General features: G+C 39.1%; 1 protein-coding gene across 1 annotated transcript in view; it reads left to right on the forward strand.

Annotated features, from left to right (window-relative positions):
- Positions 1 to 24,127, forward strand: part of JAG2 (jagged canonical Notch ligand 2) — a 72,182-nt gene that overhangs the window by 9,717 nt on the left and 38,338 nt on the right. Inside the window, exons 3-4 of the mRNA XM_061998429.1 lie at positions 16,276 to 16,330; positions 23,265 to 23,519. Of these exons, the coding sequence (XP_061854413.1) occupies positions 16,276 to 16,330; positions 23,265 to 23,519 (310 nt within the window). The remainder of the gene's footprint in view (positions 1 to 16,275; positions 16,331 to 23,264; positions 23,520 to 24,127) is intronic.

The following is a 24,127-nucleotide window of genomic DNA, read 5'->3' on the forward strand; positions in this document are numbered from 1 at the left end:
TTACTTATTAATTGCTGTTTCAGATACTAAATACAGTGTAAAAAGCATATTTGATGTGAAGATCTTATGATAGCAAGTGCTAAGAGGAACTCAGACAAAACCTGCAGTAAGCAGGGATTATATTTTTTTGCAGTTGAAATGGGCTGTTTGCTCCTCAATAGCAGTTAGAATGCTTTATTAGCTGGAAGGGGCAAAGCATTTCAAGGCTAAATGACAGTCTTAGTCTTACTTGATTAGAGCTTGCAGAGGTTGCTAAGAAACAGCCTAATGGTCCTTGAGTAACCAATTATATGCTCCTTGGACAGATGCACAGGTGCTCATTCTCTGAAGGTTTTTTTTCTCCATCTTGATAAGACAACAGTATTAGTACATAAACTACAATCTATTTACCATCCTGCTTTGGGCTTGAAAGTCTTTATTCTCTCTCTCTCTCTCTCTCTCTCTCTCTCTATATATATATATATATATATATATATATATAAAATATAATCTTATTCTCCATAGGATGAATTCTGGTGCTTTTTGTTCACATTACTATTTGATTACTATTACACTTAAACACTTCTGTCAGTGCTTCATCTGCCTCCAGATAGTCTGTTAGGTCACTAGTCTCTCGTATGCTTTCCAATACTCTGAACACAACAGCTTAATTAACATCTAAGGTTCAAGTTGGATAGATTCTAACTTTCTGGACTTTCAGTGAGTAAGCAATATTAATACTGATGCAGTGTATCGTGCACTTGGTAGGAAATGTTAGTTTTGGGTAGAGCTAGCTTTTCTTTCTCCTTCTGAAGCAGTTTTGTATAAGCAAATTGTAGTGAAATGTCACAAGCTGGCAGTTAAGGCAAAATATCAGATAGGATTGTTTCACTCTTTCCTCCTTTGTATGCATAGTTCTGTTTACAGCATTGTAAGTTTGAAGTGTCTACCTTTAAAAACAATCTATACTTTCAATGTTAATGCTCTGGGATTTCGACTGGAGAACTTAAGTTCTAGTTAGAGACCTTGTTCATACTCGGAAGTCTTGATTAACGCGTGCTTTAAGCAGTAAGTTGAGAAATAGATCACTTAATTATCAATCTACTCCAATCAAGACTGAAATAGAAGGTTTTTTAGAGTGTGCAGTTTTTGGTACTGTTTATTGTTCTTCCTGTTGATTGAAGATTATTTTAATAGCACTGGTCTGGTAACTTGTGCTGCTGTCTAACAGATATTAGTGGCAGATCCTTTCTTTTTTACTCAGGTACAAAAAAATATTGGGGTGCTTTTGATAGAGTTATCTTTTATGATTTTCCTTATCACAGCATGGAGTTTTTACTGTAACTGACTGCATGTAATCAGCAAAGTCTATAAGTCAGACCATGTTTACTTGGACTATGAGAACCAAGTTTAACCATCTGCTGCCCATCATTATTGACTCCTTTTTTTGTACACAACAATGAGCTGATAGCACCTCCTATGTTGGTTATAAACTGTCATTTAAACCATATGTTCATATATAGGTCCAGAATGTTTTAGTGTTGTGTTTGACTGTTGTAGACCTTTGTGATTCATCCATATAGACCAGTGCTGTCTTCTGTCAGAAACTGAGGAAGGGAGGGAAGCAGGGAAACTTAGACTTGCATACACATTGAAGATGTTTGTTGTCAAATATTGAATGCTGCTGCAACGTCTTCTGATATTTGCTGCTAAGCTGCCATAACTTCAGCACTGTGTGATCTGTAGCTTGGAGTCACTTCATGTCTCCTCTTGCTCTGTAAGAGGTGAAGGGTAAGGTGGTGACTCAAACTTAGCTGTTGACAATTCTTTGGAGGTTGATTTCCAGTATACAGATCCCTTTTTTCCTAACACTGCATGATCTGACTTAAACTGTGGACTGTTAGAATTTGTCAGAAGAACAAACTGTTGCCTATCAACAGATCTCTTCAAGCTGTACACATCTACTCCCAGATCACTGAAAATGTCAAGTAAACACAGTAAGCTTTAGCTGTCACGGAAAAAATAGTCTTGACTAGTGGCAACTTGCTATCAGTGCTAATTTGTTTGTCCCTAAGCCCTTGGGATGGGCTTTCAAGATTTGGTTAGTGAAACATTAGCTTGCCAAGGAATCTGGAGAACAAAGAATAGTGGAAGAGTCAGTGGCAAATGACATACTGAAGAAACTGAGAAGTATTCACTCATACACATTCTTGAGTCCTGCTTTGGACTAGCAAAATGAGGCTCCATTTATTTTCATGTTTAGTTGACTTTATGCGGCGTTATTCTATTTTTCATTGGATCTACATCCATGTCAATGGGAGGAGAAAGGGGGAAAAATAGAGAAGCACTCCTAATTTGCTTGCTTAGAGTAAATTTATAGGGCAAATACCTGCTTTCAAAGGTTGCTTCATGTCCTTTGCTGCACTTCTTGCAAAGCTTTTCTTCCAAAGGCATGCCTATTTGTGGGGTCTGTCTGATTTCTAAGAATATAATGCTTTATCTGATCCTCCAGTTTAATTTGAAATATATGATTAGATTTTAAAGTTCTGATGCTGCTTGTTATAGTGGGATTAAGTCTTGGTTGTCATATTCAGATAGGTACCTTGGAATTGTAGGCTACGTATGCTGTTGCTGCATTTGTTTGCTGCTGTAAGCCGCTCATTTTTAGGAGCAATTAAATACAACAATGGTTGGTGCTGCAAACGTGTGCTACAAAGTGTTATTGAGAAGGTTCAGCCCTGCTGCTGGAGTATGATACAAGCATTTGTTTCGGTAACATGTTTACAGACTAGTGCTCCCACGTATATTTAACTAAGTGTGCATATTTGTATGCAGAATCCCTGTTTAATCTTTCATTGAAGTTCCTTGCATGTGTTGATAAACATGAAAGAACTTGCTCCATCTTTTACAGTGGTGACTGTTATTTTTCTGCTCAACTTTATTCCTGTAAATTTATGGAGAACAGCAAGATGTGGCTATAGCTTTAGTTGTGTCTGCAGTATTTTGGTTCAGAAAGCTGAGGAGGTTTTAAGGGAAACAGCAGATATCTATGAAGGTGAAATGAGACATTTTCTTTGTTTGCTTTTCTTCTAGCCTCTTGAGCATGAGCAGAAATTCAAACCTGAGTGTACACTCAGTTTGGGACTGAAATGAAGGACAGCTTAAATGTATACTCTCTTTTTTTTCTGGATTAGTGGCATCTCTGTTACTAGCCATGAGGAAATCTGTAACTTATTTGATAAGCCTTGTGTAAATGTGAAGTTTAAATTCACTGGAACTGTAGTGCAACCCCTGTAGCAATAAAACCTAGGCTTTTGTCTTCCTTACAGTGAAAAGGCCTGTGACAATACCTGTACTCAGAACCAATGCTGTTGGAGAAAAACGCTACCTTTGCTTCATGTGTCCTCCAACTAGCTCTAGAGTTGACTCAATTGAGTAGGACTGATGGGAGAATTGAAGAGGACTTAAAAACCAGCGCCCTAATCTCTGTGCTTCCTTAGGAACAAGAGTTGAGTGTGGGCCTTTCTTCTTCCTAGTACAAGACATCTAGACTCTTTAGTTTGAAATGGTTTTGTGTGCATTTGCTTTTTGACAAACAAAGAGCAAGACTGCAGCGTTACCAACAGCTAACGTTATTTAAAAGGATTAAGATTAAAACACTCTTCTCTCTTCCTGGGAAATTTACATTCATAGAACTTGAGGGCATGTATTTTTTTTCCTCCCTCTGTATTTGCCTACCTTCTTAGTGTGCATATTTCCAATACAAAAGAGACTTGCATGCAGGTGTTCTGTGTTTAGAACAATAATTAAAGTATGTTATTACATAGTTAGTTTAATTCCCTCTTGACTTCAAGTTGAAACTATAATGATGCATGGCTTGAAGTGCCCAGAGGACACTAATATCTCTGCCACATGGAGTGCAGAGGGGAGGGGAAGAGCACTATTAATTACTAGCTCATCTTTGAATTCTAAATATTAGCATAAAACAAGTCTTGCACTAGCCATTAATGGGTCTTCGTGGTTGTTACATACACTTCAAAAGAGACAATCTAGCTACATTTTCATTAATGCTACAAGAAAGTGTACATATAATGGGCTTTAATTTATCTTGGACTTCTTCCAAAACTTTAGGAATGGAGTAGGACGTGAACGCTTGGTTAATACCGAGTTTGTCTGAGACAGTTCAAAGGCAGTAGCAAGGCTGAAAGCTTTGGCTTAAATCTAATAAAAGGCTGTTAAGATGGTACCCAACTATCTGGATGGTATTGTACATGTCTCTTTCTAAAAGGCTTTTTTCTCTGTCCTCTAATTTCATCAATACCCTGTTCCTCACTATTGGATTAACTCAGTGGATTTCTGCAAGCTGGTGGCACTGGCTTCTGTGTGGTGGAGAGTATCTTAATAGATATGAAGTCATGAAAGTATCGCAGATGTAAACAGCTTGTGTATTTCCTTTTATGTAGTGATCAGGCAAAGTCTCTATTGAAACTTAATCCTGTAAGCTTCTGTCTAAACCAGTATTTTCTAATAGGTTTCTGACTTTTGCTTTTGTCCACTAAAATCGGATCTGGGAGGTTTTAGTAGGCTCTCCAACATGAGAGGTACAATACAAACTGTGGCATTTGTTTGACTACCTTCAGCTAGGCTAGCAAGGTGGTGTCTCTTTTTGTTGTATGGTGGTAGTACAGCATACCAAATTCAGTTGGTTTAGTAGCTGTTATATTTTTAATAGTCTTGTTTTGGTAATTGTTTTTTCTACTATCTGGTTTCTTCTAAGGTACAGAAGGAAAGCTTGCTGATGCTATTTTGTATCTCAATTTGCTTTCCAGGAGAATCTCATTGGAATATGTGCATTAATGCCTGTATCAAAGGATATTTAGAAATTGGCTAACTAAAATCAGATTATGGTAAAGGTCTAGTGAATATAGATGTGTTGGGTAAATTAACTAGCAGAGGGGAGCTGTGGCAGTAGGAAGAATGACTAATGCTGCTTCTGACCACTGGTGCTGACTGCATTGGCTCTTCTGTGTTCTGCACTCATTAACTCTGATCAGCTATTGAAATAAAGCAAAGTGCCAAATAGGGTGGTTTGTTAAGACACTGTTTGCAGGTGAATTTTACTTTGTGTATGTATCATCCTTCTTCATATGTATGAACAGAGCATTGCAGTGCTCGGGCATCTGTGGAAGAGCTGGCAGCTGGGAGAAGCTGTCCTTTTTGAGGCTTGTCTTCCCCATGCCTAAAGCTTTTTGGGATACTGGGCTTCTGTTCAGCACACCTAAGATAGCCTTCAGGATACAGGCAAAATCTGCCATGCTCTTCATTGCAGATTGTAATGTGTATGGCAGGGTAGACTTCCTTTACATAGAAGAAAAACATTTTTGCTGAGTTGTTGAATGGTATTGAGTATCTGGAAATGTTTTCCTGTGATACTTTTTTTTTTTGAGACCTGGAGAGGAAAGTGGTCTTTGGGTTCTGACCAAAATGTTTAAGGCAGGTTTTTTTTTCCCTTCCACTCGACAGTGTGCAAAAAATGAAATCAAAAAAGTCTACCTGAAGTAAGCTGCCTCAATAGGGATGGCTCCAAAAGGGCCTGTGGTGTCTCAGTTCCTGCTCTCCCCCACTTCTGTTCGTTATCTACAATGTGTTCCCTGAGCTCACTAAGGATTCTGATCTTGACTCTGAATCTGTGAGCCCTGGACAGAGCCTGTAGTGACTGTCAGGTATGAAGCTACTCAGGCAGATCCAAAGGACCAAGCAGAAAGATTTCTCGTTTCCCTTTACCAGGAGTACTCTAAGTATCTATGCAGAGCATCTAGGGCCATCTGTCAAATCTAGGCAGGCAGTCTGGCTGGCTCTGAAGAGACAGACTGGATCTTCTTGCAGTAGTTTTTGTCTGGGATTTTGAGTAATGACAAGGACTTCTTACAATATTTGAAGACAGATTTTGTGAGTATCAGTATAGTGTTGAGGTGGTTCACCCAAGTTAGGGCAACTTCTGCAGTAAGTCTGTGACTTATTTTTTTTTCTCTTCCAGCTTTCAATTGTTTAACACTTCTTTCCTTTTAGCCAGTATTTCCAGACTGTTACTCTTGTCTTCACAGCTTTTGTGCCAGTCATGGTAACCTCATCTTTGCCCTTCTATTGTATCCTTTCCCTAATTCCTACTGGAGAATATAGGTGATGTTTTGAAAGATCATTTGTTCCTTTCTAGAAAGATCAGTTCCCCAGTGACAGAAAGGTCTAGCTTTTAATGCAGGGAGTATATCTTGCTTGTGCTTCGCTGATGTGGAAGAGTATGTCTCTGGAACTCTGGTACTTGTCTCAGCAACACCCATAGACAATGCAGAATCACACTTAGTGGAGTAAGAGTAAGTAGGAGTAGCACCATCCTTCATCTATATTATGTAGGTGCCAGTAGGGATTGGTTTTGACAACTGTAAGTGGAATAGCTAAAGTTTGGGGATGAATTGCCCAATTATTTCAGTTATCTTTCTGTGTAACCCTCAGTTTAGTCTTCCCCAAGACAAATACTGCTTTTCTTACAAACTAACATTTTTTATCACAGATGTGGTGACAAATTCTTGTGTGGAAAAACTGCTATAAGATCAGTAAGCTTAGTATTTCACTTGACACTTGTCAATCTTCAGCAAGTTGTTAAATGATTAATGCTTGCTGTATTTGTGTATTTCTCTTATGTTGCCTTGGATGGCAGTATGTTCTGCTTTGTGTCACCTGACTTAATCACTCATAAAAGACTGTCTGGATTACATTTTCTTCTGGGGAAGTTTCAGAAGCCTGTAGTCTTCTAAACCTTTATTCCAAATTATTCCAATTAGTAGCTCTAGGTCAGCTTGTGTTTTTTTCTGAATAGCATATGTTGCATCTACCGTAATTGGTATGTAGCTTGCTATGCCATGTGTTACTTTACGTGGTTTGGTGACTTCTGCAATTGTCTCATTTCATGTGACATTTCAGTATTGGAGAAAGGAGAATCTTGATTAGATTGTTTTCAGTTATGATTTCTGTCGTGGCTTTCAAAAAGGAGTTCTGAGGTATAATTAAATCTAATTCAGAACTGGGTTTTATTTCTCCTGGCTTGCCTTGCCTTTCTTTTCCCCCTCTAACATTCCTTGGTCACGATTTTGCTTACCATGGGATACACACTAATGTCTTGGGCAGGCATGCAAGATTCAACAGTGGAAATTTTAGGGTTTTTTGGTAGTCTCTTTTTAATATCAGCCATCAGAAAAAGTGGAACATTTGCTTCAGAACAGCACCCATACTGAAACCAGAGTTCAGGGTACATAAGCAGATGTTCACTGAGGCCTAAGGTCAAGAATATGGAAAACATCTTCTCATTCTTTCAAGCTGAGCTACTTGTAATTGACCTCTCCGAAAGATTTGTGCCAATCTGCCCTTGGACCCACAAAGTTCTTGAAACTGCAACTGGGGTAATGTTTTACCAAGCTTCCCATGAAGGTGCCATCTTCTCTTATTTATCTTCTTCTGACTGTGACTCTTGTTAGCTTAACTTGATGCCCTTCTTTTCAAGAACAAGAAAATGGATGATTTAACCATCCACAGGGCCTCCTGCAGCTTTTTAGACTTCTGTCACACTCAAGTTGTCTGTGTTCCAGGGTGAGGAGTTTTGACCAGTTCTTTCATTCCTCTTAGGAAAATAATTTGTTTCTTGTTCCTTCTTGTTGCCTTTCTCTGGACCTTTGATTTATAACATCTCCCTTTTGGGAGATACCATTAATCCAGTTGGGAGAAGGAGAACAGAACCACCACACAGCTTCCATACACCTTCAGTTACAGAATTGCACAGTGGTGTAACATGGAATATCACCTTCCTTGATATTTTTTGCCCATTTCCTAGCTTCTCCTTCTAGCCAGAGTGCACTCTCCAACTGACATCTGAATATTTAGTCAAGATGTATGAGAGTGGGAAGCAGATCTTTTGATCAAAGAACTTGTGTGGAGCTTGTGAAGGGAACTTGCTTAGCTAGAAGCAAGGTGGGTTTGGTGAACTGAAGGAGAAGCTGTTTATGGAACTGACGAGTCGCAGGATGGGTTTTGTGAAGTGTTGCTTATCGATACAAATTTGCATGTGAGCAAAGTCACAAGTGTCATTCACTCAGATTTAGGAGGGTCTCTGAAAATATGTTTGTATTCATCAAGGTTGGAAGTTCAAATGACAAGATTTGAAATGCTGTAGTCTCATCATGACAATTGTTACAATGAATTTTAGGTACCATGGAAAAAGAATATCAGTAAGGTTAAACTGCATGTATTAATCTTAAGAACTGGTTCCAAGACCTAGTAGAATGCCACTATTCTAGTCACTAGAATAAAATTGTAATTACTGATCCTTCACCTAAGGTGAAATGGATTATTTTTCAGTGAGCATTACACTTAATCATCTGATTGGCAAAACAAGAAAAAATCAGTGTTTAGTACAGATCCGAGCTGTCACAGGGGTCTTGTACCTGAGTAGCTAAGTTTTCACTAAGTTTTTTTGTGTTTTATATTTAGTTCTGAAAGTAAAGGGGGGAAAAAAAAATCTCTGGAATCCTGGGGTTTGTTCAAGGTCTTGACCACAGTTGGCAGCATGGACTTCAGAGTTAGAACTTAATCTCCAAGTACAGCAGAGATGTGTATATGCTGGAATCAAGGGAGGGGGGGAGTGGAGTAGAGTGGAGATGAATAGCAGGTAGCTATAAAAAGCAAAGGCAGGAATTAGTTCTGTTCCACAGGACTAGCATTGCTGCTATACATGTAATGGTGAAAGGCACTGCTTTAAAATAGGCTCTTCTAGAACTTTTAGTGCCCTGTGAGCTGAGACTAGCTACCAGATTAGATTTTCTTCAGATAAGTCCTGACATGACTACTACTGGGTCGGATCTCCTGTAGTTTTTCTAAATAAGAAGCTAATGACTTGCTTGTGGCACTGTGAATACTGTCAGTGAGGTACATGCTTCTTATTTACTCAAAGATGCTGCTGCTGTCTGCAGCAGCTGTCTGACAGAGGCAGCTATTAAAGGTCAAGGCCAGTACTGAGATGTTGAGAACAAACACTCTGTCTCTAGTATCTCATTTTTCACAAGGTTGAATTGGCTGAGGTTTGCTCTGAGTTTCTGTCTAGGGTGCTAATTTATGAGAAGCTTGTGAAGTCTTTCTTCCAGTGGTTTATCTTGTCATATGTAGATGGTCTCCAGAGAGCTTTCTCTTTGCTCCCTAAGGATTGGAGGGGACTGCAGTAACGTTCTCCCTTGAGTTCTAATGAGACACAGCATTTTGAGCACTTGTGAGCTACCTGAAAATGGGTCATTGTCTCTACAGGCATTAGCTAAAGCTAATCGGTGGCACCAGATGATTTTTAAAACTCCACAGCTGAAATGTTTGCAGTCTCATTATACATCAAGACCCCCTTATATCAAGAAGCCCCTGTTGCATTCTGCCATTGCAGCAGGATCAGAGTATCTTCAAACCTTCCCTTGAAGATCTTCTTACAAATATATCATCTGTTGAGGCATGTCATGATCTAGTAGTTTGATCACCCTGGAGAAGCACACTATGCTCCTGTTTCACAAAGCACTGGGCACTGCCAAACAGATGTTGTAATACCCCTTTGAGTTCCTCCTTGAAGTTGTTTTATCTTTTAGATGTGTACAGCTGGTTGTTGGTAGGGTTCTTGCACCTAGTTGCTGGGTAATTTTCTTTAACTGAAGGTGAATCTCTACCTGGGTGTTAAATTTGATATATTAACTGTAAGAGTGACTCTACCTTATTCACCTGTTGTTTTTATTTGTGCTCATTTTGCAATGAAATGAGTCTTAATAGTCTAGACATCTAGATTTCCCCCTGCCACCCCCATATGCGTACACACATACACACCCCTCCAGTTTTGACTTGGCTTAGTTTGGGGGAGGAGTGGAATGAGATGTTCAAACTCATGCAGGTGGGAGATACCAGCCTGTTGGCTGTTAACCATGACAAAAAATAGCCCTCTCTCCCTCCTTGGTTTTGCAGACTTCCTAAAGCTTTTTCAGGTGGGGATAATTCATAAAGAGTTCCCCTCACACAACAGCAGGCTTCCAAAGTTTACAAACATCATCCTGCTTTAGTGACTGGGCCAAGAGGACTATGACTGCAATAATTGCTCTCAAATAGAAGGCTTCAACTTGCTTAACTGCTTTCTCCTAATGATGTTTGCAGTACTCTAACACAGCCTTCCATGACACCCCTAACAATGGCATTGTTTGGCCCTGGTTTCCAAAGGGAAGGCTTCTGTTTAGGACTTGCTGTGCCAGTGGTGCTCACTTCTGAAATGAAAGCTAAGCGTTTGGAGGATGGGCATATGATTTTGTGTGGTGGAATGGCCTCTGCATTCAGCAGACAAATTCTTGCGTGCAAGTGTAGGTGAAATATCCTTCACTTGTCAAAAAAAAAGCTTCTATCCTTGAAATGGGAACATTTATTCCTTCTCTAAAGGCTTCCATTATGGCTTTGTAATTTCTGCTTCCAAAAGGTCAACCTGCAAGCTTGTTCCATTTGTCTGCCTCGAAGTGGGTGCTGGAACTTCTCAGAATCTTTCTTTATTGTTTCCTTGCTCCCTTTGGGTTTTTCATGAGGAAGTTTTAAGAACTTGCTGCAGAGCTTCTGGGGAAAGAAATGGAATGTGTTTGCCTTCAAGTCAGCTTTTTCCATGACAAGCAGACTGCCTGGTAAAAGGGGAGAGGCCCTGAAACAAAGAGAGATGAGGGGGGAAGCCTTCACTTGCCTCACTGCTCTAGAAGTTTCTTAGGAGAGCAACTATGAGAGTTGACTGTGCTGATCAAGACTTAGTGGTTCCAAGAAATACTGATGATAACTTATTCCAGAAGTTACAAAAATTAGACTAGTAAGAAGGATAGTGATATACTAATGTTATTAACAGTTGAAATGTTCAAATGCTAATGTTGCCTATCCTTGATTTGAGGTTTGGTAGGAAAGGGTATTGACTGATAATGAGACCTTGCATTAACTGTGTGACTGGAACAGGAAGGTAAGATGAGCTCTGGAATTTGTTTTGGAGCCTTTTTCTGCTTCATAGCTAATTCCTTATTTCTTCTGAGGTTTTTTTTTTCTGTAGGAACTCCTCCCAGACTTTGTATTCCTTAACTCTTCCTCTGTTAGAATAAAAGTGTTTTGATACACAATAGCACATTAACTGATACCGAAAATCTCAGGTATTGATTTCAGCTCAGCTCTCAGTTCCTGCATTTTTCTGACTGGGTCAGAGAATAAAAGTTCTATACCTGGCTGAAAGTTGTGTCAGCAGAATTGCTCTTTCTTGGGATGAAAAATCTGATTGGTTTGCAAAAAAATCCCTATCTTTTGTGAATATTGATTTGCAAATATCAAGGTAATAGTAATAGTTCAAGAAAAGACGGTGCCAAACCAATATTACAGGTCTTGTTTTCCCCCTCCCCAGAATGGAGGTCGATGGGATTGTATGAGGAGTGTTTTGTTTAGTGTAAACAGTGGAATAATGCTTTGAAGTTGCTTTTGTCAACACCAGTCCTGAGAAGAAACAGAACTGAAACAGCATCACAGGCATAATTTTTATCTTGCCAAACTACTTGGTATATCTATTTTAGTTAACTCCTACCAAACGATTCTTTCGTAAAGCTATACTCTTCTGCAGAAGAGTACTGATGCTCTTCTGACTCAAGCCTTTTAACATCATCTGACTTTTTGATTTGATGAGCACAAATGTTAACTTGTGTTTAATTCTTTTCAGAAGACAAACCTAGACACTGAAGTCAATAGAATCAAGTGCATATTGAGTGCTGTATGTTCACCTCCATCCTCCCAGTCTGTGCCATGGTCACTTTTATAATACCAGTATTAGTTGAAGAGCAGATACTACTTCAAAAAGCTTTTCTTACATATGAGTAGATGAGAACATGCATGTCCTCCTGTTATGAGGTGCTAGTTGTCAGCCTATGGCAAGAGCTGTTGTGCAAGTTAGAGAAGCAAGTATAGTGGGGTGTGTGTGTATTATAAATAAGAGACTCATGAACTTGGGACATTCTTAGGATACTTGTTAGAAAACTGGACTTTTCTGTTAGATTTATGCAGGAACTCGAACAGATGTATATCTTTATCAACAGCCTTGTGGAGAACTTCTTGCCTTAAGTGGCTTTTAAGCTAGACTGTTCTTAAAGGTATGTCAAAGAGCCAATGCACTGCTGGGTAATGTGAGGGATTTAAAGATTTGCAGTGTGTGGTAGACCTTAGATTCTGGGCAAGGGCTAAATTATTGCAAGCTCTGTAATTGTTTTCTCTAAGTACAATTTAAGAAAGATGTAGGCTGGTGTAAATATCTGTGCTACAGAAGAGTTACCTGCAGCTTGTGCTGGCAGATGTGCTGGGTAGCCTCTGTTAGACTCTGCTGAAGCATACAGATGGAACTGACGTGAACCTGTGGTAGAGCTTTTATAAAATGAGTATGTCCTTTATGTAAGCTGACAATATTCCTCAGAATTTATATCCATAAGTGTTATTCAGCCTGTAGCTCTTGCACTGATTGTTGGGCAGGGTTACAGTATGGATGAGTCTATGGATATTAAAATTGCTACTAACAAGTATTTTGATAGACAAATGTTCCTATTTAGTTGAGCAATGACTGGAAAGTTCTCAGAGCAGCATACCAATATATTCACTAACATGGATGCATCTTTAAGCTTTCAGCTATTGTTTTAAAATGACATATAAAATTGGAAAGAACTTAAGGAGACCTAGTGCAAGACCTGATACATGTGGTGTTGGGGGGGAGGGATGTTTTGAATCGGTAGATTAAGGGTCTGTTTCCTATTTTGAGGTGTAGTAGTTGGAACGTGATGCTCCATCATGCTACTGTGGAGAAGAATTCTTCCTTAAAGATACTGACTAGCTGGAGGTGAGAAAGAGGTGATGAGTTGATAACCTTAACTGTCTTCTCTAGAGCTAGGATAGCTTCAAAAATCAGTTTCTCTTGTATGTTATGTTCTTACTGTCCGTGTTAGGAGTTTTTGAAGGGTGGATGTGTAACTGTAGGTAGAAACCAGGAAGTTGCACAACTGAGAACTGTCTGACCTGAAAGCTGATCTTCCAGTAAATATGCATTTGTGTATTGGTATCATTTACTGCCAGTTGTAAAGCATCTCTAATCTCCTGCAAGTGTGACAACTAGGCTTCCTAAAATGTTACACTCCATAAGCTTGCTCACGTGTAAATGACCAAGTGTTAGCCTGTTAGACCACAAGTAGACATGTGGAAACCGAGGCTGTGGGATGCCAGTAAGTGAAAGGATTTAATAGTCTGGGTCTTTGTGTATGTTCTTTAAGCTTTTTATAGGTGGACTTACAGCTCTTGATGATCACCAGTGGGTGGATGGTAAAAGCAAGTGCTTGAGGCCAAGCCTGTGGAACATGAGACTTGCAGAGCCATGTCCCTGCCCTGCCTACCAGCAGGAGGCTGCACGGACTGTGTGGGCTGCACAAGGCAGTTGTTTGGCCAGAAATGCAGTTGTCTCACATCTTGGAAAAAGAGCTGTGCACCAGCCATAGTTGCTCATAATGTACTGTTAAGTTTCTATAAGGTAGTAAAGGAATATTTTTCAGTTCCAGACTCTGTGCCACTGGAGCTATGGGATTCCTTATGTTAAGCACCATAAAACTGATAGAGTGCCTCTGTCCCCTTCTCACCTTCCAGCATGAGTTTGCTGGAACAGTGCATTGTGTGGAACTCCCTTTACCCAGAAAAAAATTCCTAGCATCCCAGCCAAATATACAAATCTTCAACTGCAGTGTCAGAAAGGCAGAGTTGACCAATCTGCTTCCAAAGACAGCTTTTTTTTTCTGCCTTAGCATGTGGGGGCAGTCAGATGTAACAGCCAATTTGAAGTAGGAAAGACCAATACTTACATAAGATGAGTAAGGGGACATCTGGAAGCACTTAAGTACTATTTTGTATGGCTAATATAAATCAGTGGAACACAGGAAAATGTTAGAAGATGAGTTGTTGAAAGCAAGATAGGTGTATAACAGAGCATTGGATCATGCACTGCTTGACAGAATTCTACCTAAGTTAGGACTTTAATTTTGATGCAAAATGAGACTTGCAGTTGCTAGAACATGTTAAGGCAATACTATATAGAACTTATTTTCTGATGCTATTCACTATATGTTTATTTTTCAGGTAGAAGTTCAGGAGAGGAGTGGCAGATAGTGTTTTCAGAACACAGTAGGATCCCATCCCGCTTCTCTAAATGCTGAGATTGGGTGAGGAGAGAGGGTAGAGCAGGGAGCTGGAGGGGGAAGGTACTGAAATGCTCCACAAATTTTAAGTGTTGAGTGATACTGTCATCATACCTCAGTAGCAGAGACCCTTATTTTCTCAACTTATCTTGATCAGTTGTCCTTTTCTAAAGGCAGCTGAGACTCAAGTGTGCCTCTGTCCAATGTAGTCACTGCTGAGCTTCCCTTTTCCCTCCTTCCTTGAGTCTAGTCTGCTTACCACTGAACCTTTATCTGTTTCAATGACTGAAAATCATCTTCCCTGCTGTATACGTCTGAAGCTGAAGGTGTGGAAGACAGAAGTGTTTCAAAGACACAGTTTGTGTCTTACATGCTAATGTAACTAAGCAATTGAAACATACACACTCAATTAAGTGCCTTTCAGAATAGACTGGTCCCTTGCTGTAGTCATGAAGGACCTCAGGCAAAGAGCCCTTCTGCTTAGGGTACTGCACTGCATCTCTTTCCTTGATGCTGCTCTTCTAAAATGGGGAGACTTTGGTGTTATGACCAGCCTTCCTTGGTGGGGGTTGAGGGGCATACAGAGCACTATGAATTCTCAAAATGAAAATGTACGTTTCTTGGTGTAGCACTAAGGTAGTCCCAAGCATCCTATGAAAGATAGGTGCATTCTTAATTATCCTCTTCATAGAGTGGTGCTCCTAATTTCTTGACTGAATATCCCTAGGTCTATATGAATTCATGGATTGCACTGGAAGAGACTGTCCAGGGAGGGTGTGGAGGCTCCTTTTCTGGAGAGTTTTCAAAACCCACCTGGACACATTCCTGTGTGACCTGATGTGGGTGGGATCTGCTTTATCGGGTGGGGGGGTGGGGTGGGGGTTAGACTGGATGATCCCTGAAGGTCCCTTCCAACCCCTAATGTTCTATGAAATTCTGTGTGCATTAAATCTTGGTTCTGCTGTAGTTAATGAGCTTCAGTTTTGGATTTATCTCTAAGCACAAAGATGTGTACATGAGGGTTATAGGGTAGTGGTGCAGTAACTTTCTGTTCTTTGACATATTTTCCTTGGCTTTAAATATATGTAAGAACCTCAATGTTAACTTGGGTAAGTTGGAAACTATCAAAGCTGAAGAGTTTGACAGCTCCTCTTGTTAAACTCAAAACAGGTAAACATTACATGTATACATAAGGTAACTTGCTAAGTAGTTCAATGTCAACATCTATCCTACATATTTGGTCTTAAAACCAAGAAAAGTGCCTGCAGCCTTGCTTTAGTGAAGTAAAACCTTCATATTTTTTCCAAATAATTAAAGAACTGTTTGAAGTCATGCTTTTCCTCGGGGGAAAGTACACTACCAAGTGTGCTTCCTTTAACTGTTATATTGCTGCCCTGTCTTTTATAGCTCTGTGTTTCATGCTACCCCTTTCATGAGAAAAAAGTCTAAATTCAGAGTGGATTTTTGTGTTTCTTTTTTGGATGGGTTTCTCTAGAAAACAGACATGTTATGTAGACTGATCTTTGATGTGCTTCCTAAAGGATGACTCTGATAATATTTCTTGGTTGTTTTGGTCTTCAGTTGCTCAAGTCTTAAATATGGTAACTGTTTCCCAGTGTGCAGAACCCCTCCCTTCATACAAACCATATAATCCTTTCTGAAAAGGATTTCTGTGGCTAAAAAAAAGCCGAGAATTAGATGTAGTGGGAGGAGAATAACAACTTAGTCCTCGGGGTGGGTGGTGTGGGGAGGAGGGTGTGTGTGTGTAGGGGGTGGTTTTGTTTTGCCTTTAGCATGCTTTGCCTCACAATTTGTAATGCTGTTATATGTCATGGCTTTGAGAAGATGCCTCCAAGGGCTTTCACATGACAGCAGAGAAGTGAAATTTTTAATTGCTTTCAATTGGCTTTCTTGTAGCAGCAATATCTGTTTATTCCAAATTGCTGTTTGTGTTTAGTATATAAACAGGCTTTTATTATTGTCTAACTGGTGTCTTGTTTCTTTTCAGAGATCATTCACATTAATATTAGAAGCATGGGATTGGGATAACGATACAAAATCTGGTGAGTATTTATGTAAAACGTGTGGTTTCCCCTTACTCTGTGCTGTATATGCACAGACTGGGGAGAGGGGGAACACTATGTTGCTCCAATTAGCCATCTCTCCAAATAAATCTGAGTTGAGGCTTGCTACCCAAATAAAGGGCAATTCCTAGCAGTGAGCACTGAGTTGGGAACTGTGAAAAATGGTAACCGATAGGAGAAAGAATAGACAATAGTAAGTGAAGGTTGTAATGCATGGCTTATTTATAAGCTTTAAAAATGCTTAGAAATCATGACAAGCCCTTTTTAAACAGCAAAATTGTGTGTGCTGTGGAGTCATGCTTTAAGTTCTCCTCAGTTTCCCCATAACCACATTGTACAATACTTTGTGTGATCAAGTAAACAAGCATTCTTACTCCACCTAAAGAAACCTTGCTTGATGTTCTTGATGGAAGTGTTCTAAATCCTGGCATGATTCCTTCTGTTTGTTTCACCTCACACACTGCAAGTTACTTTGCATTTCTGGTCTGTAAATGCTAATGCTCAGTATCAGAGCAGGGCTATTGCTCTGAAGGAAAAGCAAGATTATTGTATAAACGCTTCAAAATCAGAGGAAGGTGCTGGAAGGTGCTTGTTGTTGCTGAAGCAGGACTCTAGCTTGAACCAAACCTATTCTTCACTAATGGTTTACAAGCCTGTCTTAATGGTTTTGGCTGGAAGTGTTAAGTGAAATTCAAACTTTTATTGTGGTTAATGATCAACTATTAATCTTGGCTGGGATCAATATAGAGGAAGGTAAGTGTTTAGACATTAAGATAGCAAAGGCTTATGTCCCAAATCATCATCAGTTTCTAGTTGTAGGTTCCATTCTCTGCTGCTTCACTGCTCATCCTTATCAGGATACATAAAGCATAAAAATTGGCAGAGCTCGGTTGATATTAAGACCATATTAGAGTTTCATATTAGAGTTTCAAGGTACTTTTTCTTAAAGATTGGGATCATTCCCACTTGCATTTTCCTGACAGACTTGCCTAACTTAAAGATTTTCCTAATGTACTCTGTCTTCAGTGACAGACAAAGTAATGATGAGTTTATAGTTTGTTCCTGAGCCCTCCATCTGTTAGAATTAGTTTCTTTGCCTTGTTATTAGACTGCTCCTTCAACCTTTTCTAGCAGGTATGTTTTCTTTAGATCTCTGGTAATTCATGTTACTGCAACCCTTCAGTTGGTCCACAGATTTCTTGAATGGCACTTCTCAAAGCTGGACATGGGATTAAAAGTGAGACTTATTTTGCTGAGCAGAAAAAAACTTGAGTCTTGAATAAGTTTAATTCTACAGAACAGACTGAAAGTGTCCTCTTGAATGCTTTGTTCAAAAAGTACTGCATGAAGTCAATATTTTTAGTTTCTAACTTGGAAATAATTACCTAGAGACAGCTAGTACAGTGAATATTATAATATTCATGCCCTGGTTCTAGATGGCAGATAAAATCACAAGATGGTGTAGAAGAACGTGAAGAGCCTATCCTGCAAAACAGATCTGTATGCATTTAAGAACTGGATTGTGGTTTTTAATAAGCAACTTAATAGTAACTTTCTGTGTTCATGCCTTAGAATCTACAGGTTCCTCTTGCAAAGCAGGAGCTTTAGAACCCAGGTTTCTTTTTAAATGTGCTTGATAAAAGGGGACAGTTGCTTTAGGCTTGTATTAAGTCTTTCTTATGCTTTTTACATTTTCAACGTGTTCTAACAATTTTGTTTACTTGCATTGCTCTCTCCTTTTTTTTTCCCCTTAACTTCAGGCCAACAGGGTATATGGTTGGGCCATCTCCTTAATTTAGCAGTTTCTATGAACTGCAGGAACCTATACAAAGTGTCAGGTTACAGTTTAGTTCTCATGAGAAACCACTAATGGAAGGTGAACTTCCCTCTAATATAGGCTACCAGAGAGGTGCTCTTAAGTTGTATTGCATCTGAAACATAAAAGGCTTGTCATGTGAACTTAGGAAGGCTTTCTTGACCTGTAATTTGGCAGAGGGCTGGGTAAGTGCTTGTCTTGGTTCAGTATTTCTGCAGCCTGTTTACCAGAGCCATGATGGAGACCTGTTGCTTTGTCATATTGCAATTTAGGCTTGCATATTGGATTCCTAGGAAGAATTCCTTAATGCTGAAGGTTTGGGGTTGGTTTTGTTTTTAGTGTTCTTGCCAGAGTCCTCCAGAAGAATATGTCAAGATTCAAAGGCAATTGTCTTACATGTCTGCAAAGACTACCCAACTTCCAAACAGGGACAGAATATGGCAACTCCTCCAGAGAACAGGCAAACAATATCTGCATCCCTGAGGAATGAAAAGAGTGTGGAAAGCTGAACTCCCTATCACATCCTGAGCACTGAGCTGATAATCTGGATCGGGTTACATTTGTTTGCTGTTTCTACTATAAGAAAAATTAAACAAAGTAATTGCCACAGGCTGTTTATAAACTGATTAATTAGTTCCAAAGTCGGATTTTGCTTTCCTTTAATGGGGAGGAGTAAGACTGAAAGAGAAATGTAGGTTCTGAGTTTATACTTGGACATTCAACTTGGTATTTATTTAATTAAAAAGCAAACAACAAAAACCCCTCACCAAAAAGTCTTTACAAAAAAAAAACCCTAACCCAACCAACAAACAAAATCCCTTCAAAATGGGGAAAAAAGGGTTTCCACTGAACAGCTTGAAGTTCTGTAACAGTTGTCATTCCTTACTCCCTTCATGTCCTAGCATTCTGCATTTAATCTTTTCACCTATTGAAAGCATGGCAAGGGTGCTCAGAGCAGATCTGTGAAGTACCATCTGAAGAGTAATTCTGCAAGGGCAGATTCCACTACTTACCTCAGACAACACATTGAAAGAGGGGCTTTTGTAGACCATGGTCCCTGAACTAGTGCTGCAACTCTTTCCTCCTCTATGCAGCAGGACTGGCTCAGAGGAAGCTACTGCAGGATAGTGTTACCATTTGTTTGCTTTGAAGGGTGGAGGGAGGAGAGGGAGAGGAAACTGCCTTAGATACAAAGTCACTGTAAAGGGCCTGTTCTGTGTCATCTGTCACAGTAGTTGATGCTTTTTTCCAGGTAAATCACTTGACTTGGCAAACTTCTAGTTGTATAGCAGGGGTTTTGGCAATGCCTGGCCCAGCGCTGTCTTTATAAAGCAGACTGGCATCTTCACATGTAAAATAACCTTCCATTTGACTACATGTCTGCTGCACTGGTTGACTACTACTTCATTCTAGTCTGTTGGAGACTAATCTGGCCTTAGGGCTTTTGGTTGAAAACAACTGAAGAGAATGTGCTTTCTGAGATGGGCACCTCCTATTTCATAGGAGCATGTGAACTTCATAACGTGTGTTTCCTTGCAAACAGCTACCAGCATCACTCTTTGTGATCAAAGCATCATTCACTGTGACTGGCTTGTTGGGAGTCTCTAACTTCTTCTACAAGTTAGGATATGATGAAGTGTTCTTAAGTATAGTCATGGTTTCTGATTGCACAGCTACAGTTAGATACTCCTCAAATAACACTTCCTTTTCCAAAATTTAAATGCTTTGGGAATATTAATTTGGAGTAATGGGAAGAAAATGGAACACAAAAAGTTCCACTGAAATATAAGAAAAAACTATTTCACTGTGAGGATGAGAGAGCCCTGGCACAGGCTGCCCAGAGGGGTTGTGGAGGCTCCTTCCTTGGAGGTCTTCAAGACCCACCTGGACATGTTCCTATGCGACCTGATCTAGGTGAGCCTGCTTCTGCAGGGGGGTTGGACTGGATGATCTCTAAAGGTCCCTTCCAACCCCTACCATTCTATGATTAATTAAAGAACCATCTTTCAGTCATCATATTTTATGCACATGTCTCTACCACAACTGTTTTTCTAGAGAGACTTGTAAAAAGCTTCTTAGTAATCAAAGAAAAGAAGCCTTATTGCCTCTGAGGAGGGCGTGTGAGGAGGTTTGAGTACTGTGTGCTGCTTTTTTTACCAATAAGCAGACAAATTTGTTTATGCCACTCTGCCTTTACTGAGGGCTAAAAGTAGTGTGTGTGAGTTCTAAAGATTAATTTTAATAGGAAACCAGATACAGGGAGCAAACTTATCAAAACAGTGAAATGTGAGAGACAGAGTATCTTCAGAAATGCTTTGGCATTGTGGAGGAGGAAGGAGGAATCTTGACAAATACGTTCCTCTCCATGATTACAGGTGCCTTTGGAAGATGCACCTTCTATTTGAGATCAACTTTAAATTTAAGTACCAAAGTATGAGAGTTGTGCTTTAAGAATTTAGTATTAGAAACTAAATGGCTTGGAACTGATTTCCTGATTAGTTTTGTGGCTCAGGGTAAATTACTTGACTTGCTTATTTAGTAAAAGTGAGGCTTAACAGCCTGATATAAGCTAGAGAAAAAGCTCTTAAAGATCTAGAATACATTTCTTTTTCAGAGGAGTTTGCAAAGATAAAGTTCAAGTGTTAAAAAAAAAAAAGAGCCTTTTTGGGTTATTCCCCCTGTTCTTGACCCCAGGTATCAAGAGGACTGTTCTGCATAGGTGTATTTGCAATAGCTGTAATGCTTGTTCCAGTTGTTTGACTGGGTCTGATAAATGTGCATTAGCCTGAAGATGGTTGATAAGATTTTTGTTGTATAAGCCACTTCTTTAATCTCAGTACCTGTTCTACAGTCCATTTGATGCTCTCTGAGGAAACACTTTTATAGCAGTGGCTGTTGCAGCTGTTTTTTAATGAGCCTGTGTTGCTTATGGCTGGAAAATAGTTCTATAATGCTTGTTTGCTCTTTGTTCAAATTCCTTGACCTTGTAATGATTCTGCATTTTTCCTTTATAGTTTTTCAGATCAATAGTCATTAGAGAAGAATAAAATTACAAAAGGATGTTGAATCTAATCATGAAGCTTTTAGTGGTCACTGGTGATATCCTGTTCAGTCAAAAATAAAATGTGAGCTGCCTTTTCTAGCCTGTGGGTTTCTTCTCTGTTCTGCTACTGACCCTGTGCTGCTGGATGAGGAGCTGGTGTGTTGTAGGCATTAAAGAACTGGGATGGACTTCAATGTATCTAGTCATGAAGTGTTTCATGCAGACTAGTCCAAGCAAGTGCAAATATATTGTCTACACATGACAATATCACTTTTAATATTAAAGCAGAAAGATACTTCAAGCTCTTAACATTTGGAAAACCTTTCAAGTCTTAATTAAAACAGCTTTTTCAGTTCAATAGTCTTTAAGAGGAAAGATGTTTCTGATTGAAGGAAGCTTGGAAAATACATGAAGATAGCAAAATACATTGCAGAGCCCATTACTTCTGCAACTTCCCTTTGCCTTTAATTTTGAGGTGACTGAAAATTGTCTCTTAAGCTCTTTTATATGCTAAGGGGGAAGTGCAGCTTTAAGAGATACAGAGGATACCTGTATGCTGTAAATAACTAGGTGCGAAACAGTCACTCCTTTGGTTTTATTTTCTAAACATATTAGGTTAATGAGTTCTAGAAAGTAAGTAGGTGAAATGCATTTGCTGAAAATGATAGTTTAGTAATGCTTGAAACCAGCTTGGTGTGTTTTGTATTATTAATAGTCTGAAGTTTAGATTTATTATCTCACTACCATTACAGCCTGTTGGTGTGTGTGGCTTTGGTTCTTCATTGCTTTTAACATAGGTTTTAAAGAACCTTTAAAGAAAATGGTTGCTGAAGCTCTGAGCTGGCAATACAACAGCTATTTCATAAATATGGATGAAATTTATGTATTCAAATGGAGCTTCTGTACCTTTCTCATGTCCCTAAGTATTGCTTGGAGTTACAGTTGCAGCTTGTAGAGTCACATAGAGGAACTGCAGTAGGATGCAAATTTGAACAGCAAAAACATCTGACAACTCCTGTCACTGGGATTACTTTATCTCTAACATTACCCTTACTATGCATTGTTTATTCTCAACACTTACTAAAGCAGCTGTATAATTCCATTGTACTGGCTATAATTGCATCTCACCTCCTAGTACTGAAGCTTCTGTATCAAGAATAAAATGGATAAAAATACAAAATGGGTATTCATAAAAATACTTTGTGTTGGCAGTGCCATAATCTTACATCCTAGAATGCTCTTGTCCCATGTGGTCGATAATACTTTGTGCATGTTTGCTCTTGGTTAATGGAACCTGGCAGTAGCAGCACTGCTGCTTCCTGCAAGGCAAGGCAGGATGCTTATAGAGAGTATTGCGACAGTGATCACAATTATCAGTAGTTCCATTGGGGATGAGGATAAGCAGGATACAGGGTTGAGAATTAGCCCCTTGGCAGTCCTGGGTTCACTTGTATGTTTCTTCTCAAAATGTCAAATTGTAGCTTTACAAAGTGTTCTAGGAAATGCTTGTTGAAAATATTTTGCTTTTGCTGTATAGAGAGTAATAAAATGGAAACTGGTTTATACACATAATGCAAGCCTACTAGAATATTTTCTATTGCTTAGTGATGTTCCAGCAGACTGGGTATATGATGTGTTTTGCTTTATTTTCTTAAGTTAAACTTACACCAGATAACTTTGTCTCAGCTGCTAAGTTATGCAGATTTTGCAATTTTATAAGAACAAAAAGGAGGCAAAAAGAGCCTCAGATCAAGATAAAGCTGCTAGTTGTCAACGTGTGGGTGTGGTACGTTTGGCTGCTTTGAAAAATAAGCTATTTCCTATGGATTCTGTTCCAGGGTTTTTTAATATTTCCTTTGGGACCCTTTTTAAAATCAGCTTTCCTGTAATGAACTTTGCAAGACAAAGGAAAATTCAGTTATACAGTAGATTTTTATCTTGACATTTTCTTTACTGTGTTTTCTCTTAACCAGTTAGATAATTTTGATTTGAATTTCTATGCTCTTGTGTGCTGAAAAACTTATGACCTGCTGCATTTACCTTCTTTTAAAAAGGTGAAGACTTGTTAATAGAACGAGTGGCACATGCTGGCATGATCAACCCAGAAGACCGATGGAAGACACTACAATTTAATGGTCCTGTTGCCCATTTTGAAGTACAAATAAGGGTGAAGTGTGATGAAAATTACTACAGTGCTCTGTGCAATAAATTTTGTGGTCCTCGAGATGACTTTGTTGGTCACTACACTTGTGATCAAAATGGAAACAAAGCCTGCATGGAAGGTTGGATGGGAGAAGAATGTAAACAAGGTAGTATTGTTTGCTTCATTGTAGATTAGTTCTAGTGTATAAGTACAGACTGCAGTAGATATTTCTGTAGTGTCAGTGCTGTAAAAACTAACACTTGCATTGTTCTTTGAATACAAATTATTGAATAAACATCCTCTGTGAATAATAGAGCCCAGCACAGTTGCTTGTGGTGTGTGCTCTGGGGGCTACATGACAAACATAGATTTGAAATCATAATAAATCATCTTTTTACTAATTGACTTTATTCAATGCTGGTATTACTTGAAAGAATAATGATGTATTGCATCTATTAATGTAAGATTTTATTGGGTAGTGATGATATCAGTAATAGTAGAGACTTTAATCCTGTAAAAATGCCCTCTAACACTATTTTTGCAAGTGAAAATGTTTTAAGTGTAATATATGCAAAGCTGAAAGCTTTTTGATGGCTTTTAATGTGAACAGAAATTCAAGTGTAGTCATCCTTTTTAATGTGCCACTCAATCAAATCTCTTTGCATTTTGCTTTCAGTCTTGGTGAGTAATTAGTGCTAAAATTACATGACATACTCTTCTTTCTGTTGAGGGCTGCCTGTTTTTGTTTTCTGCTCCTTTCAGTAAAAGGCCTCT

This window comes from Colius striatus, chromosome 6 (assembly GCF_028858725.1).
Source record: "Colius striatus isolate bColStr4 chromosome 6, bColStr4.1.hap1, whole genome shotgun sequence".
Taxonomy (NCBI): Eukaryota; Metazoa; Chordata; class Aves; order Coliiformes; family Coliidae; genus Colius; species Colius striatus.